This window comes from Rattus norvegicus, chromosome 18, assembly GCF_021556685.1.
Source record: "Rattus norvegicus strain SHRSP/BbbUtx chromosome 18, alternate assembly SHRSP_T2T, whole genome shotgun sequence".
NCBI classification, from domain to species: domain Eukaryota; kingdom Metazoa; phylum Chordata; class Mammalia; order Rodentia; family Muridae; genus Rattus; species Rattus norvegicus.
In genome coordinates this window covers 26,475,261-26,488,457 of record NC_141551.1, presented here as the reverse complement: position 1 = coordinate 26,488,457, position 13,197 = coordinate 26,475,261, and the positions used below count along the sequence as shown (strand labels likewise).

General features: G+C 45.9%; 1 protein-coding gene across 5 annotated transcripts in view; it reads left to right on the top strand.

The window, feature by feature from the left end:
• Cdc25c (cell division cycle 25C) overlaps positions 1-13,197 on the top strand; it is a 21,817-nt gene extending 8,620 nt beyond the window's left edge. For 2 of the 5 annotated variants that reach the window (XM_087592886.1, XM_087592885.1), the window contains exons 7-14: positions 74-172; positions 1,245-1,394; positions 5,247-5,348; positions 6,856-6,918; positions 9,559-9,657; positions 10,299-10,432; positions 11,072-11,183; positions 11,363-13,197. In XM_087592886.1, coding sequence (XP_087449012.1) covers positions 74-172; positions 1,245-1,394; positions 5,247-5,348; positions 6,856-6,918; positions 9,559-9,657; positions 10,299-10,432; positions 11,072-11,183; positions 11,363-11,515 — 912 coding nt within the window. In that variant the 3' untranslated portion in view covers positions 11,516-13,197. Of the gene's footprint in view, positions 1-73; positions 173-1,232; positions 1,395-5,246; positions 5,349-5,534; positions 5,991-6,855; positions 6,919-9,558; positions 9,658-10,298; positions 10,433-11,071; positions 11,184-11,362 lie in introns of those variants that run through there. The other 3 variants (NM_001401323.1, XM_087592888.1, XM_087592887.1) reach the window with 3 other exon arrangements.

The following is a 13,197-nucleotide window of genomic DNA, read 5'->3' as shown; positions in this document are numbered from 1 at the left end:
GATTGATATTTTTGGCAGACAGCATTACTGCTTCTCTTCCTCCAGCTGGTTGATGCAGGTTTTTCTTGTGCAGATAAACACCAGTTTTAAAACATTGGAATGGGAGGCACCTAGGACCCCGAGGCTTCAAAAAAAGCCTGGCGATCCTCTGGCTTCTCCTCTCTGTGAGCTGGTGAGTTACTGACTTCATCAAGTGCTGGCAGAAGTATCTTGGGTTCCTGGTTGTCGACTTTTCCTAAGCTGCCTTAGCTGAGAAGAGGGTGGGGATGGTAAACTCAAGCATAGAGGAGCTGTGTGTCTCTGACCATTTGGGGTGTTTAAACTGCGGGGGTGAGGATTTTTCTTAGCCTTTGGTTCCTTCTTTTCCTTTCCTTTCCTTTTGGGGATTTCAGGTAAGGTCTTACTCTGTAGTCCAGGTTGTCCTCAAGCCCAAGCTTTCTCAGACTAGGTGTTAGGTTAACAAGCATGCGCCAGTGTCTCTTCTCTGGCTTTGAAATGAGCTTTTAGCGTGCTGCTCGGGCCAGCCTTGAACTCCTTTACTCGGGCTCTCCTCCTCTCCCTCCTCCTCTCCCTCCTCCTCTTCTTCTCCCTTCTCTTCTTGTCACTCCTCTCCCTCCTCTTCTTTTTTTTTTTTTTTTTTTTTTTTTTTTTGGTTCTTTTTTTTCGGAGCTGGGGACCGAACCCAGGGCCTTGCGCTTCCTAGGTAAGCGCTCTACCACTGAGCTAAATCCCCAGCCCCTCCTCCTCTTCTTCTTATCTTCTTCCTCCTCATCCTTGCCCTCCTCCTCTCCCTCCTCCTCTCCCTCCTCTCCTTCCTCCTCTTCCCCTCTCCCTTCTCCTCCTCATCCTCTTCTCTTCCTCCTCATCCTCTCCCTTCTCCTCCTCTTCCTCCTCATCCTCTTCTTCCTCTGTCTCCTCCTCCTCCTCTGTCTCCTGAGTCCTGTAGGTTTCTGCCTCTGCACGCAGCTTATTCTAAGGGTTGTACAGTTTAATTCTTACATTTATATTGCTGCTATATTTTGAGTCAGTCTTTGTACATAATGTATGAGTTCTGAATAAGGTAAGGATTTCTTATTTTTTCTAATATTTTAAATTTCATTTCTTTTTTCTCTTATTGAGTCAGAATTTGAGTATGTAGCTCAGGCTTGCCTGAGACTCCAGATTCTTTTATGTCAGCCCCTGGATTAGTGGGATCGTAGACATGCTTTCATACTGGGCTTTAATCTTGTCAGTATACTTGACAGGAAAATGGAATCTTGCTGGAAAGTGAAATGAAGAATCTGGGCAGTCCCATTACTACAGTTCCAAAACTGAGTAAAAATCTCAAGCTAGAAGACCAAGAAGGGATTTCAGAAGACCCAATGGAGTGTTCCCTGGAAGACCAAGATGCCAAGGTTTAGTGTTCTGTTACTTTTCAGTTTTCAACCTTTCTTTTGCATTTACTCATGCATGTGTCTGTTTCTGTGTGTGCATGCACACGCATGGCATATATGTGGTGGTCAGAGGACAGTTAGTGAAAGTTAGTTCTCTCCTACCTTATGGTCCAAGCATCACTCGGTAATCAGGCCTCACAAGCTGAATCATCTCAGTGGCTTTTGGGTTTTTGTTATTGTTTTTGTTTTCTCTTTTCTTAAAAAATTAGGGTCTAATTGTGTAGTCCAGGCAATTGACATTGCTGTTTAGGCTTGAGTGGCTTTGAGTGGCCATCTTCTGTCTTCACCTCCTGAATACTAGGATTATAAGTGTGAAGTTCTGTACTATCATACCAACTTTAACTTTTCATTTTGTTTGTTGGCTTGAGGTTGGGTCTCACGGTGAGGCCCAGGCTGTCCTGGAGCTCACTTGTAGCCAAGGCAGTTCTGGAATTCACTGTAGTAGCCTAGGCTGCCTTGAAACTCTTGGAAACCCTCTTCCCTCCGCCTCCCAGGTGCTAGGGTTACAGGCATGACTTCTACACTTGATCTTAAGTAAACAATATTGTTTGCCTGTTGGACTAGGGCTGTGATGAAACAAAACAAACAAAAGAGCAGAGTCTTCCTGGTGATGTATACCTGTAATTCCTTTGCTTTGTAGGTGGGGGCAGAGGGCTGGGAATTAAAGGCCAACCTTGATTACATAGTACGACCTGGTCTCAGCAAGGACAGTAGGGTTGGAGAGATGACTGCAGTAGCGAGCCCTGCTCTTCCAGATGACCATGGTTTCAGTTCAAAAAAAAAATTTTTTTTTTTACTTAAAAAAAAGAAAAGAAAAATCTTTAGACTCTGAAGAGATACCTGACAGACAGTGTCTTATCACCATGGAGATCATCCTGTTACTGGGTGAGAAGTTTTGGTCAGTAATTTTAGTCACTATCAAAGCAGTTGGCTGGAATAACCTAGCAGGCTCTTGCAAGTATCTTCCGAGGCACAGGGAGACGGTCTGAAGCTGTGTGTGCCTTGTCAGTGTGTGTTGACACCAGAGGTAGTTTCTGAGGTGTTTAACACTTGTGAGTCAGCTTTGCTTGTTTGAAAACAAGGTGCACAAAGATGGCTTTAAATGCATTCATTTAAATGGAGGGAGTTGTGAAGGGCACAGAACTGACTGATGGAGGTGTGAGAATTAGAAATAAGTGATTTGCCAGCCTTGGCAGTTGGTTCATACTTAGAATGCTTGCACTTGGTCCATTAAGGAAGGAGAGTTTCCTCAAGCTTGAAGTTACTCGGGGTGACAGGAATGCCCTGGTTCAACACAAGACAGGTGTGGTCTCGTGGAGTTAGGTACTTGGGCTCCAGTTCTTGCCCACTACTAGTGGCAGACTATTTGCTAGACTACTGTAAACTTCGACTTTCCCTGTTAAATTGGACAGCAGGGCTAGGCAGAAGGCTCAACTCATAGAGTACTGGTTACTTAAGCATAAGGCCCCCACTTCAGGTCTTCAGAATCCACCTAAATGCTGGATGGGCCCACCAGTAATTCAGCTCTAGAAAGGTGAAGCCCGCAGAGGGGAGATTGGAGCACGCTGCCTAGCTAGACTTAACCTTACCAGCAAGTTCAATTGACAGGCTCTGCCTTAGTGACTAGGAAGAGGAGTGACTGACTGAACAAGACTCCTGGTGTTCACCTCGGGCCTCCACACACATTTGCAAACATACACACATGCAGATGGATTACATGAATACACGTGCAAAAAAATGAAATGGAGAACATGATAAACCTTTCATAGAATTGCGGTCCATTTGATAAAGTATTAAAAGCAGTTTGTGTAATTCCAGCACTCAGGAAGCTGAGGCAAGAGCATCCAAATTCAAGGCCAGCCTGGCTACGTAGTAGTGCCCAATTCAGTCTCTGCTTCTCCCTGAAGTAAAACAGGTTCTCCTCTCGCCTCTCTGCTGTCTGTCTGTCTGCCTGTCCATCCGTCTCTCTCTCTGTCTCTCTGTCTCTGTCTCTGTCTCTCTCTCTCTCTCTCTCGTGTGTGTGTGTGTGTGTGTGTGTGTGTGTGTGTGTGTGTGTGTGTGTGTGTGTGTAAACACAGGGAAGCAGTGTCTAATGAAGAATATCGATTTTTATTGTATATCTTGAATGTTTCCAATTTTTTTCTTTGTGAAATATAATAAAATAGTTTTTTGTTTTTGTTTTTTTTGGCTAGGAGTGATAGCACATGCTTTTAATATCAGCATTTGGGTAGTAGAGGCAGAATGAGCTGGAGACTAGCCTGGTCTACATAGTTCCAGCCCAGCCAGGGAGGGATACATAGTAAAACCTTCTCTTCTCCTCCTGACTCCCCCCCCCCCCCCAAAAAAAAAGAGAAAGAAAAAGAAAAACTTAAAAACAGTTTGTAACTTTTATTTATGTGTCTGTGTAACTATCTGTGTAGGCCAGAAGATTGTGTCAGATCTGCTGGAGCTGCAGTTACAGGCTGTGGTAAGCCACCATGTGAGAGCAGCAAGTGCTTTTAGCCACTGAGCCATCTCTGCAGCCCTACTTTATTATTGTCAATAATAACCGATGAGGGACCACATTCAGAGAGCATTCTGTACTACGGTGAGCTGTTAGTACAGCGAAAACAGTCATAACTTAGAGAGGATCTCATGGGCTAGAAAGAGAGTTCCATTTGGCCTGGAGATAAGGCTCTGTGGTTAAGAGCACTGGCTGTTCTTCAGGAGGATACAGGTTTGGTTCCTAGCACCTACACTGGTGGTTCACAACTACCGGTAACTCCAGTTTCAAGGAATCTGATCATCACTTCTGGCCTCTGTGAGCAGCAGGCACAAACATGGTGCACATACTTACATTTAGGCAAAATATACATAAAACAAAAATGAAATAAATCTTTAAAAAAAAAGATAGCTCAACTGGTAAAGCACTTACTGTGTAAGCATGGGGGCCCCACCACCAGCCTCAGTACCCACATGAAAAGCCAGATGTGGTAACCCTTCCAATCCCAGTGCTGGGGATGCAGCCACGAGAGGCTGGCCACCCTTGCCTAGTCAGCAGGTCCCAGACTTCTTTGCAAAACCCAAGGAGGACGACTTCTGAGAAATGACACCAGCGTTGACCTCTGGCCTCCACCCCCAGGAGCATTCACATGTACAAAGAGAAGATCCATCTCATACAGGAGGTCCCCAGTTCAGTCCCTGTCATGGGGTGGGGAGGGAGGAAGGCACATTTCTCTCTGGACTGTCACCTGTACTGCTGTTTTTAAGGCAGAGCCTTATTATGTAACCCTGATTGGCCTTGGCATTCTAATTCTAAATGCTGGGATCACACGTGTGTACCAACATGCGGGATGTGTAAAGAATGTCTTGACACTGGTCAGTTGAACTCAGGTCCTAGCAGACGTTAGGTAACTGCTGAGCCCTTGAGCTTTACCCGGTCTACGTAGCGTTCAGACAGGACAGTTTTATACCTAGATTCGAGGACCTGCCTCGCTGCAGTTCATCATCTTACATTCCCGCCCAGGTTCTCCACATCCTAACAAAGTTATACTTATTTAAAACTTCTTTTAGATTTTTATTTTACTTATATGTATATGCATTTAGGGTGTGTGTGTGTGTGTGTGTGTAGGCATGCATGTGTATATGGAGGTCAGAGAACAGTTTTGGGGATTGGCTTTCCCTTCCACATTTATACATTTATATAGGTTCTGGGAATTGAACTCAGATCGCCAGGACCCAGCAAGTACCTTATTTACTGAGCCATCTTGCCCGTCTAGTTCTTTACATGTTTAACATGAGAACTGGGAGTAAGTGGGAGTTTTGTCTTTTCAGGGCTTAAGTCTGAAGAAGACGGTCCCTCTCTGTGGCATGGATGCCATTGAGTTGGAGGAGGAAGATTCTGACTCAGAGCATCTGACTGGTGATTTCTCAAAGGTGAGTTTGGTTGTATATCTCTGCCTCTTCCTCCCCTTTTCCCTCCTTTCCTTCCCACCTTGTGTGTGTGTGTGTGTGTGTGTGTGTGTGTGTGTATGTTGGTTAATTTAAAAAAATGGTAGAAAATGATAACATTTATCCCAAACCTTATCAACCAGAAAAATTATTTTTTGTATGTATTTTTAGACTTTTCTACACAAATACACACAAACAAGTGAGTTTTGTTTCCTCCACCCTGCAGCAGCAGCAACAAGAAATCCTCTTACCAACTGTGGGTCTGTCAAGGTTTTGTGTTTCTGTGTTCCTTTGTATGTCTCACCAGATAAGACACAGTAGTAGAATGCGTTTATTTTTTAGAGTAAGTGTGTGTGTGCGTGAGAGTGTGTGTGTGTGTGTGTGTGTGTGTGTGTGTGTGTGTGTGTGTGTGTGTGATCATATTATAATACAAAAGGAAAGCTTGTGGGAGTTGGTTTTCTCCATTCACTGTGTAGGTCCTGGGGATTGAACTCAAGTTTTCAGGCTTGGTGGCAAGCACCTCACCAAGGGGTCCTATCTCTGGTCCTGTGGTCCTGTTTTTTAAAGATAGTATTTCGTAACTCAGGATCTTTCTGCATCAACCGCCCAGCTGCCAGGATTGTGGAGGTATTCTGATGTGCTTGCACTTTTACTCTTGGTTTGGGGTATGTGGGGGGCTATGTGTGCTTCAGTGTGTAAATGCTTGTGGACACTGTAGGTCAGCCTCGGATGGAGCTCCTCAGGAGCTGTCACCTTGTACTTTGAGACAGGGTCTCACTGGGACCTAGGGCTTGAGGTAAACTAGACTGGCTGGCCAGCAACCCCAGGGATCCTCGTGCCCATGCTTCTCCAGCTCGGGGTTACTAATGTATGCCATCCTACCTAGGTTTATTTGTGCATGCTAGGATCAAACATAGGTCCTCAAACGTGCATTATATACCAACTGTTTACCCGGTTTACGCCTCACCATGTTATCGTTAACAACAATAGTAAAAAGACTTGTTTTCTCATATACACACACGCACACACAGATATATATGAGTGCACATTGGAAGAGGGAATCAGATCCCATTACAGATGGTTATGAATGAGCCATTTCTCCAGCTCTTCGAGTATATGTATGGGCAAGTGAGCCGTAATGAGGTGCTGAGACGTGAACACTGGTCCTTCAAAAGAGCAGCAAGTGCTCTTAACCACTACAGAGGTCTCTAGCCCCTCATTTCACCATTAAAGAAATAAAAAAGATGTAGCCAGACATGTTTGCCTTTAATACAAACACTTAGGAGGCAGAGGCAGGCAGATCTCGGAGTTCAAGGATAGCCTGGTCTACAGAGCTAGTCAGGAAAGCCAGGGCTACACTGAGAAATCAAATAAAAAAAAAAAAAAAAAACGAACAAGAAAAGAATCGCTTGGAAAAGGCAGTTTGGGAGTGTCTATTGTGATGCTTGGGTGGGAAGTTCCTGCAGTTATTTCAGTTCTTGCTTCTTTGTAGGCGTGTGTACTGCCAACGGTGCCAGGGAAACACCAGGATCTGAAGTATATCAGCCCAGATACAGTAAGCATACTTCTGAAGATGGTACCTGGTTAGATCATGTCATCAGCACTGGCCTGTGTCCCAACACCCACGTCAGTCTTTCACTCCGCCCACTCCGATGGGCTCTTACTCAACTGGAGCTGTATTGAAGGCTCCTTTCTATTCTTTCTTTTGTAGACAGGGTTTCTCGGTGTAGCCCTGACTGTCCTGGAACTCATTCTGTAGACCAAGCTGGCCTTGAACTCAGAGATCAGCCTGCCTTTGCCTCCCAAGTATTGGGGTTAAAGGTATGCACCACCACTGCCCAGTTCCAATTTCTATCTTTTTAAAGTTTTTAGTTAAGGGGATGGAGAGATGGCTCAGCAGTTAAAAGCACCAGATGCTTGTCTAGAGGTCCTTTAGTTCGGTTCCTAGCAACCACGTGGTGGCTCACAACCATCTGTAATGGGATCTGATGCCCTCCTCTGACATGCAGGTGTGCAGATAGAGCACTCATATATATAAAATAAGGCTTAAATTTTTCTTTCGTTAAACAGATAATGTATTATTGTAGATAAAGGAGAGAAGGGAAGGAAAATATAAAAAGAAAAAAATCACTCAGTTGGGTTCTCAGCAGTTACGAATCCTGATTTATATGTTAATTCTCTCCCTCCTTCTCTCTCTCTCTCCTTCTCTCTCTCTCCTTTCCTCCTTCCCTCCCCTCTGTCTCTCTCTCCCTCTGCTTCTGTCTTTTTTTCTCTCTCTCTCTAACACACACACACACACACACACACACACACACACACGATGACTCTCCTCTTGAGACAGAGTGTCTGATTCTCCTTCATCCTGACTGACTGTAAATCACAGTGTATTTGAGATGACTAATGATCTCAGAGTGTGTGCCTTCTGCCTCGACTTCCTGAGTGCTGGGGTTATGAGCAGGTGGCACCGCACCTGATATAAGGAGTGCTGGGATTATGAGCAGGTGGCACCGCACCTGATATAAGGAGTGCTGGGATTATGAGCAGGTGGCATTGCACCTGATATAAGGAGGGCTGGGATTATGAGCAGGTGGCACTGCACCTGATATAAGGAGTGCTGGGATTATGAGCAGGTGGCACCTCACCTGATATAAGGAGGGCTGGGGTTATGAGCAGGTGGCACCTCACCTGATAAAAGGAGGGCTGGGGTTATGAGCAGGTGGCACCTCACCTGATATAAGGAGGGCTGGGATTATGAGCAGGTGGCATCGCACCTGATATAAGGAGGGCTAGAATTATGAGCAGGTGGCACCGCACCTGATATAAGGGCTGGCAGTGTTGCAGGGTAGGGGAATAGGCTTGGTGTGTGTACTGTACCACCTGAGGTACTCCAGCCTCCTACTCTCCTCCTTCAGACAGAATCTGGCCTGGAACTTACAGTGTAGACCAGACTGGTTGTGATTATTGAGATCCGCCCACCCAGCTTATAAAAAATGAAGTAACAATGAACTTGTAGTGTTCCGGTTAATTTGGTGAGATAATCAAAAGCACCCGAGATGAGGCCAGCCAGGGCTACATAGTGAGGTCTAGTGTCAAGGAAAAAGGTCAGGTGGTGGTGGCCCCACATACTTTTAATCCTAGCTCTTGGGAGTCAGAGGATGTCACATTCTGTGAGTTTGAGGCCAGCCTAGTCTACAGAACAGATCCAGGACAGCCAGGGCTACACGAAGAAGTCCTATCTCAAAAACAAAAATCTATGTTGTCTTAATAGCTATGAAATCTGTTATACCAGAATATGTTTAACTAAACCCTCTGAATGAATGCTTGAGTGGTTTGTAACATTTCAGTATCCTGAGACATTGCTAAGATGAGAATCAGTTTGTGTACTTTTACTTAAGGGGTTAGAAACTGGGCACGGTGGTACGTGCTCATAATCCCAGCAGTTAGGAGTTGGGGCCAGGAGGATCAAGAATGCAGAGCCATCCTCTGGTACATAGTGAGTTTGAGGACAGTCAGGCTACTTAAGACTTTATCTCACAAAACAAAGATTTTAAAATAGGAAGTATAATTCCATGTATTTTGTATGTCCTTACAAAGTTCTTTCTTTTTTTTTTTTTTTTTTTGATTTATTTTATTATATATAAGTACACTGTAGCTGTCTTCAGATACACCAGAAGAGGGCATCGGATCTCTTTACAGATGGTTGTGAGCCACCATGTGGTTGCTGGGAATTGAACTCATGACCTCTGGAAGAACAGTCGGGTGTTCTTAACCACTGAGCCATCTCTCCAGCCCACAAAGTTCTTTCTTGAAAGGCTGGACAAGTTTATTCTTCAGGACTTGGTGACTGGGGAACTGTCCCTCACGTCCTCTTACATTGGGTTGTCTAACCACTACTACCTCTGCTACTGCTCTACTCCTTAGCTGTCACCTGAGAGGCTGGTCTTAGTCATGCTTTCTTCTAATAGACACCCTCAGTATCGGCCATTTGGGTCGTCTACACAGGCCATTTCCATGTCATACTCATGTGGGGTTAGGCTTACTCCACTTGCCCTGTTACAGCAAATACAGGCTAAGTTTGGAGGTTGTACATATAGTGCGATTCTGGGTGACTAATGGAAATATTGCTAGAAGGAGCTGTGTGGCTCCTCTCTCGGAGCAAAGGTGAACAGGATATTTAATCATTCTTTGTGTGCAGGTGGCTGCATTGCTGTCTGGGAAGTTCCAGAGTGTGATCGAGAGGTTTTATATCATTGATTGCCGTTATCCGTATGAGTACCTGGGAGGACACATTCTGGTGAGGTTACATCGTGGGCACTGGAAAAGGAGAGGCTGCAGATTCGATTTTATTGAGAAGAATGTGAGGGCAAAGGGTCCGTGAACTCTAGCACTAGGACAGAGATGATTGATACATTCAGACCCCATCAAAGGAAGCCCTTATTCCCATTGTAATCCTGTGTACCTTGAGCAATCCCTTTCCCTTCTTGACAGTCTCCCTCTTTCCTGTGAGACACTATGAAACCTAAAAACCAGGAAGTAGTTTGCAAACATTTAATGTTCATAAACAGTTCTCGTGGTTTATCCTGTACTCTGGGTGGCTCTGTTTTGTGAATATTTATTGAGCAGCTACATAGCAAACTGACAAATCCTGGCGTAGGTACAGAGGGAGGCTTAGGTTCTTTTTTTTTTTTTTTTTTTTTTTTTTTTTTGGTTCTTTTTTTTTTCGGAGCTGGGGACCAAACCCAGGGCCTTGCGCTTCCTAGGCAAGCGCTCTACCTCTGAGCTAAATCCCCAACCCCGAGGCTTAGGTTCTTAACCTGGAACTCCTTGTTGCCTGTTTTTTCTGGCCTCAATGCCCCAGAAAAGTATCCCAGTCATTCCCGAGTACTGACTGTACCCAAGTCCTTGAGGAATACTTGCTAACATTCTTTTCTGCAGGGAGCCTTAAACCTGTACAGTCAGAAGGAACTATACGAGTTCTTTCTGAAGAAGCCTGTTGTCCCTGAGGACACCCAGAAGAGAGTCATCATTGTGTTCCTCTGTGAATTCTCCTCAGAGAGAGGCCCACGAATGTGAGTGTCTGCGATGGTGGGAACAGACCTTGAGTGAGATCTGGCACTTCAGTTCGGACAGAGATGAGCCTGAACGAATGCCTTCCACTGTGATTCGCAGGGTGCCAGGGTGACTGAAGGGAGGCGCTCCTATAATTCAAAAGTTGGAGCGCTAAAGCACTGGGCACTGGAGATGTGACTCAGCTGGCAGAGTGCTTGCCTAGAATAGAAACTCCTCGGGTTTGATGCCCAATGTTGCATAAAAGTGGGCATAACTATACACACCTATAATCCCAACACAGAAAAGTAAGGGAAGGGTTGGGGGTTTAGCTCAGTGGTAGAGTGCTTGCCTAGCAAGCACAAGGCCCTGGGTTTGGTCCCCAGCTCCGGAAAGAAAAAAAAAAAGAAAAGAAAAGTGAGGGAGTTCTGGTGTTTCGGGGATACACAAGTGGGAAGATGAGAAATTAAGGTCATCCTGGGTTCTAAATCAGCCTGGGCTAGAGACCCTGTCTCCAAAAAGATCCAGATGTGGTATATCATGTGTCTCTAATCCCAGCACTCAGGAAGCTGTTCTTCCCCTCCCTCCCTCCCTCCCACTGAAGGACCATAGAGTCCTGACTTTGCCTCCTTCATCCAACCCATCTTGGATTTTCCTTACAGGTGCCGTTCTCTGAGAGAAAAAGACAGGGCTCTGAACCAGTATCCAGCATTATACTACCCTGAGCTGTATATCCTCAGAGGGGGCTACAGAGATTTCTTTCCAGAATATATGGTAAAATGATGTGGGAGACATGGTGGGAGGGGTGCTCCAACTGGGCTTCAGTGTGCAATCCCCAGGGGCTGGAAAGCCGCCTAAGAGAAAATCTGTTCCTCAGCTTCAGTGAGCAGCACCTCTTCTCCTGAGTAGGCAGAGCTCCGGAGTCTGAGAAATCTTTGTCCCCTACCTTTCAGGAGCTGTGTGAACCCCAGGGCTACTGTCCTATGCTTCACCAGGACCACCAGGCCGAGCTGCTGAGCTGGCGCAGCCAGAGCAAAGCCCAGGAAGGGGAGCGGCAGCTGCGAGAACAGATTGCCCTCCTGGTGAAGAATGTGAGCCCTCAATAGTGACTATGACGGTGGCAGTGAAGACACTACAACCCTGAACAGGAGTCATCGTCCATGTTGCTAAGCCTATAATTGTATCTGCAAACACACGCATAGCCGGGCGAGCTGCAAGGGCCTTTAGTCCCAGCGCTACGGAGGCAAAGGCAGGAGAATCTTTTGAGTTTGAGGCCAGTCCGGTCTACATGCAAAACAAAGCAAACAACAAGCCCATTAAACAAAAACCTCTAGATGTCTGTGAGCCACAGCCTGTCATGCTGCTGAAGCACTCCTGAATGGGCTTGGTTCCTGTGGAGCTGCTGTGGATCCTCGATGACGAGCAGAGAGGGCTGCGTGGCTTTAGAGGTTCATAGAGTTCTCCTCCCAGTCTCCCATGTCTCGCTATAGCCAAGCAGTTCCTTTGCACAGGCCTCTGGTTTTTCGAGAACATTGCTGACCCTCTTTGTGTTTTCTTCCCTTTTCAACCTCTTTACTCAAATGGGAGAGTAAAATCAAAGTGGCTGGGAACCCAGTCTCTTCCTGGAGGATGTGCATGAGGAGAACAGTCATGAGAGGAGCCTCCTTTAAGGGCTTGTCTATTCACAAGAGCCCTGACTGAGTCAGAGCTTATACACTATAAACAGTTAGGAAATAGAGTCAGTCTGGGGAGAGGGATCATTGGGTGTGTAAAGGTTGCATGAGGGTTGGGTTCCAAACCTAGGAAGCTAATATAAAGCTGATCACTCTACTGTAATCAGTAATCCTAGTCCTTACCATGAGAAGGGAGCTGGGGACAGAACCATGGGAACTCTTAGGCCAGGTAACCTGACCTACAGAAGAGATCATGTCTTAAGTAAGGGGAAGACGAAGACCAACACCTAAGGTTATCCTGTCCTACACACACACACACACACACACACACACACACACACACACACGGTCCATGTTTCCAACAGCATATATACTAAAAGTGGAACAAAAGCATGACCTCTGCAAGAATCATAATGCAGATTTGTTGTGTGTGCGCGCGTGCATGCCTGAGTGCCTCTGTGTGTGTGTGTGTGTGTGTGTGTGTGTGTGTGTTCGTTCCTGCGTGCATGTTTAATTCATGGCTCCAGATTTTAAGCTAGAACTGAGGTTCTGAGTTTTAAAACTGTCTGCCAAGTGTGGAGCAAGTGCCTATAGTGAGTACTTGGTGAGTCAGACCCTGTGGTTCAAGGTCACACTCAGCTCTCTGCCAGTGCAAAGCCAGCCTCAGCTTTGTGAGGCCCTGAATTACAAAAGAAAACCAGATCCTCCCTTTTCAGGTAATTTGATGCACCTTGGGACATAGTAACAATTGCTCTGGACCTAAGGCTAAGTCTGTGGCTGTACTGGCTGGCTTTGTGTGTCAGTTGACACAAGCTGGAGTTATCACAGAGAAAGGGGCCTCCCTTGAGGAAATGCCTCCATGAGACCCAGCTGTAAGGCATTTTCTCAACTAGTGATCAAGCGGGGAGAGCCCAGCCCATTGTAGGTGGTACTGTGCCTAGGCTGGTGGTCCTGGGTTCTATAAGAAAGCAAGCTGAGCAAGCCAGCAAGTAACATCCCTCCATGGCCTCTGCATCAGTTCCTGCTTCCTCCCCTGTCTGAGTTCCAGTCCTGACTTCCTTTGGTGATGCACAGCGATGTGGAAGTATGAGCTGAATAAACCCTTTCCTCCCCAA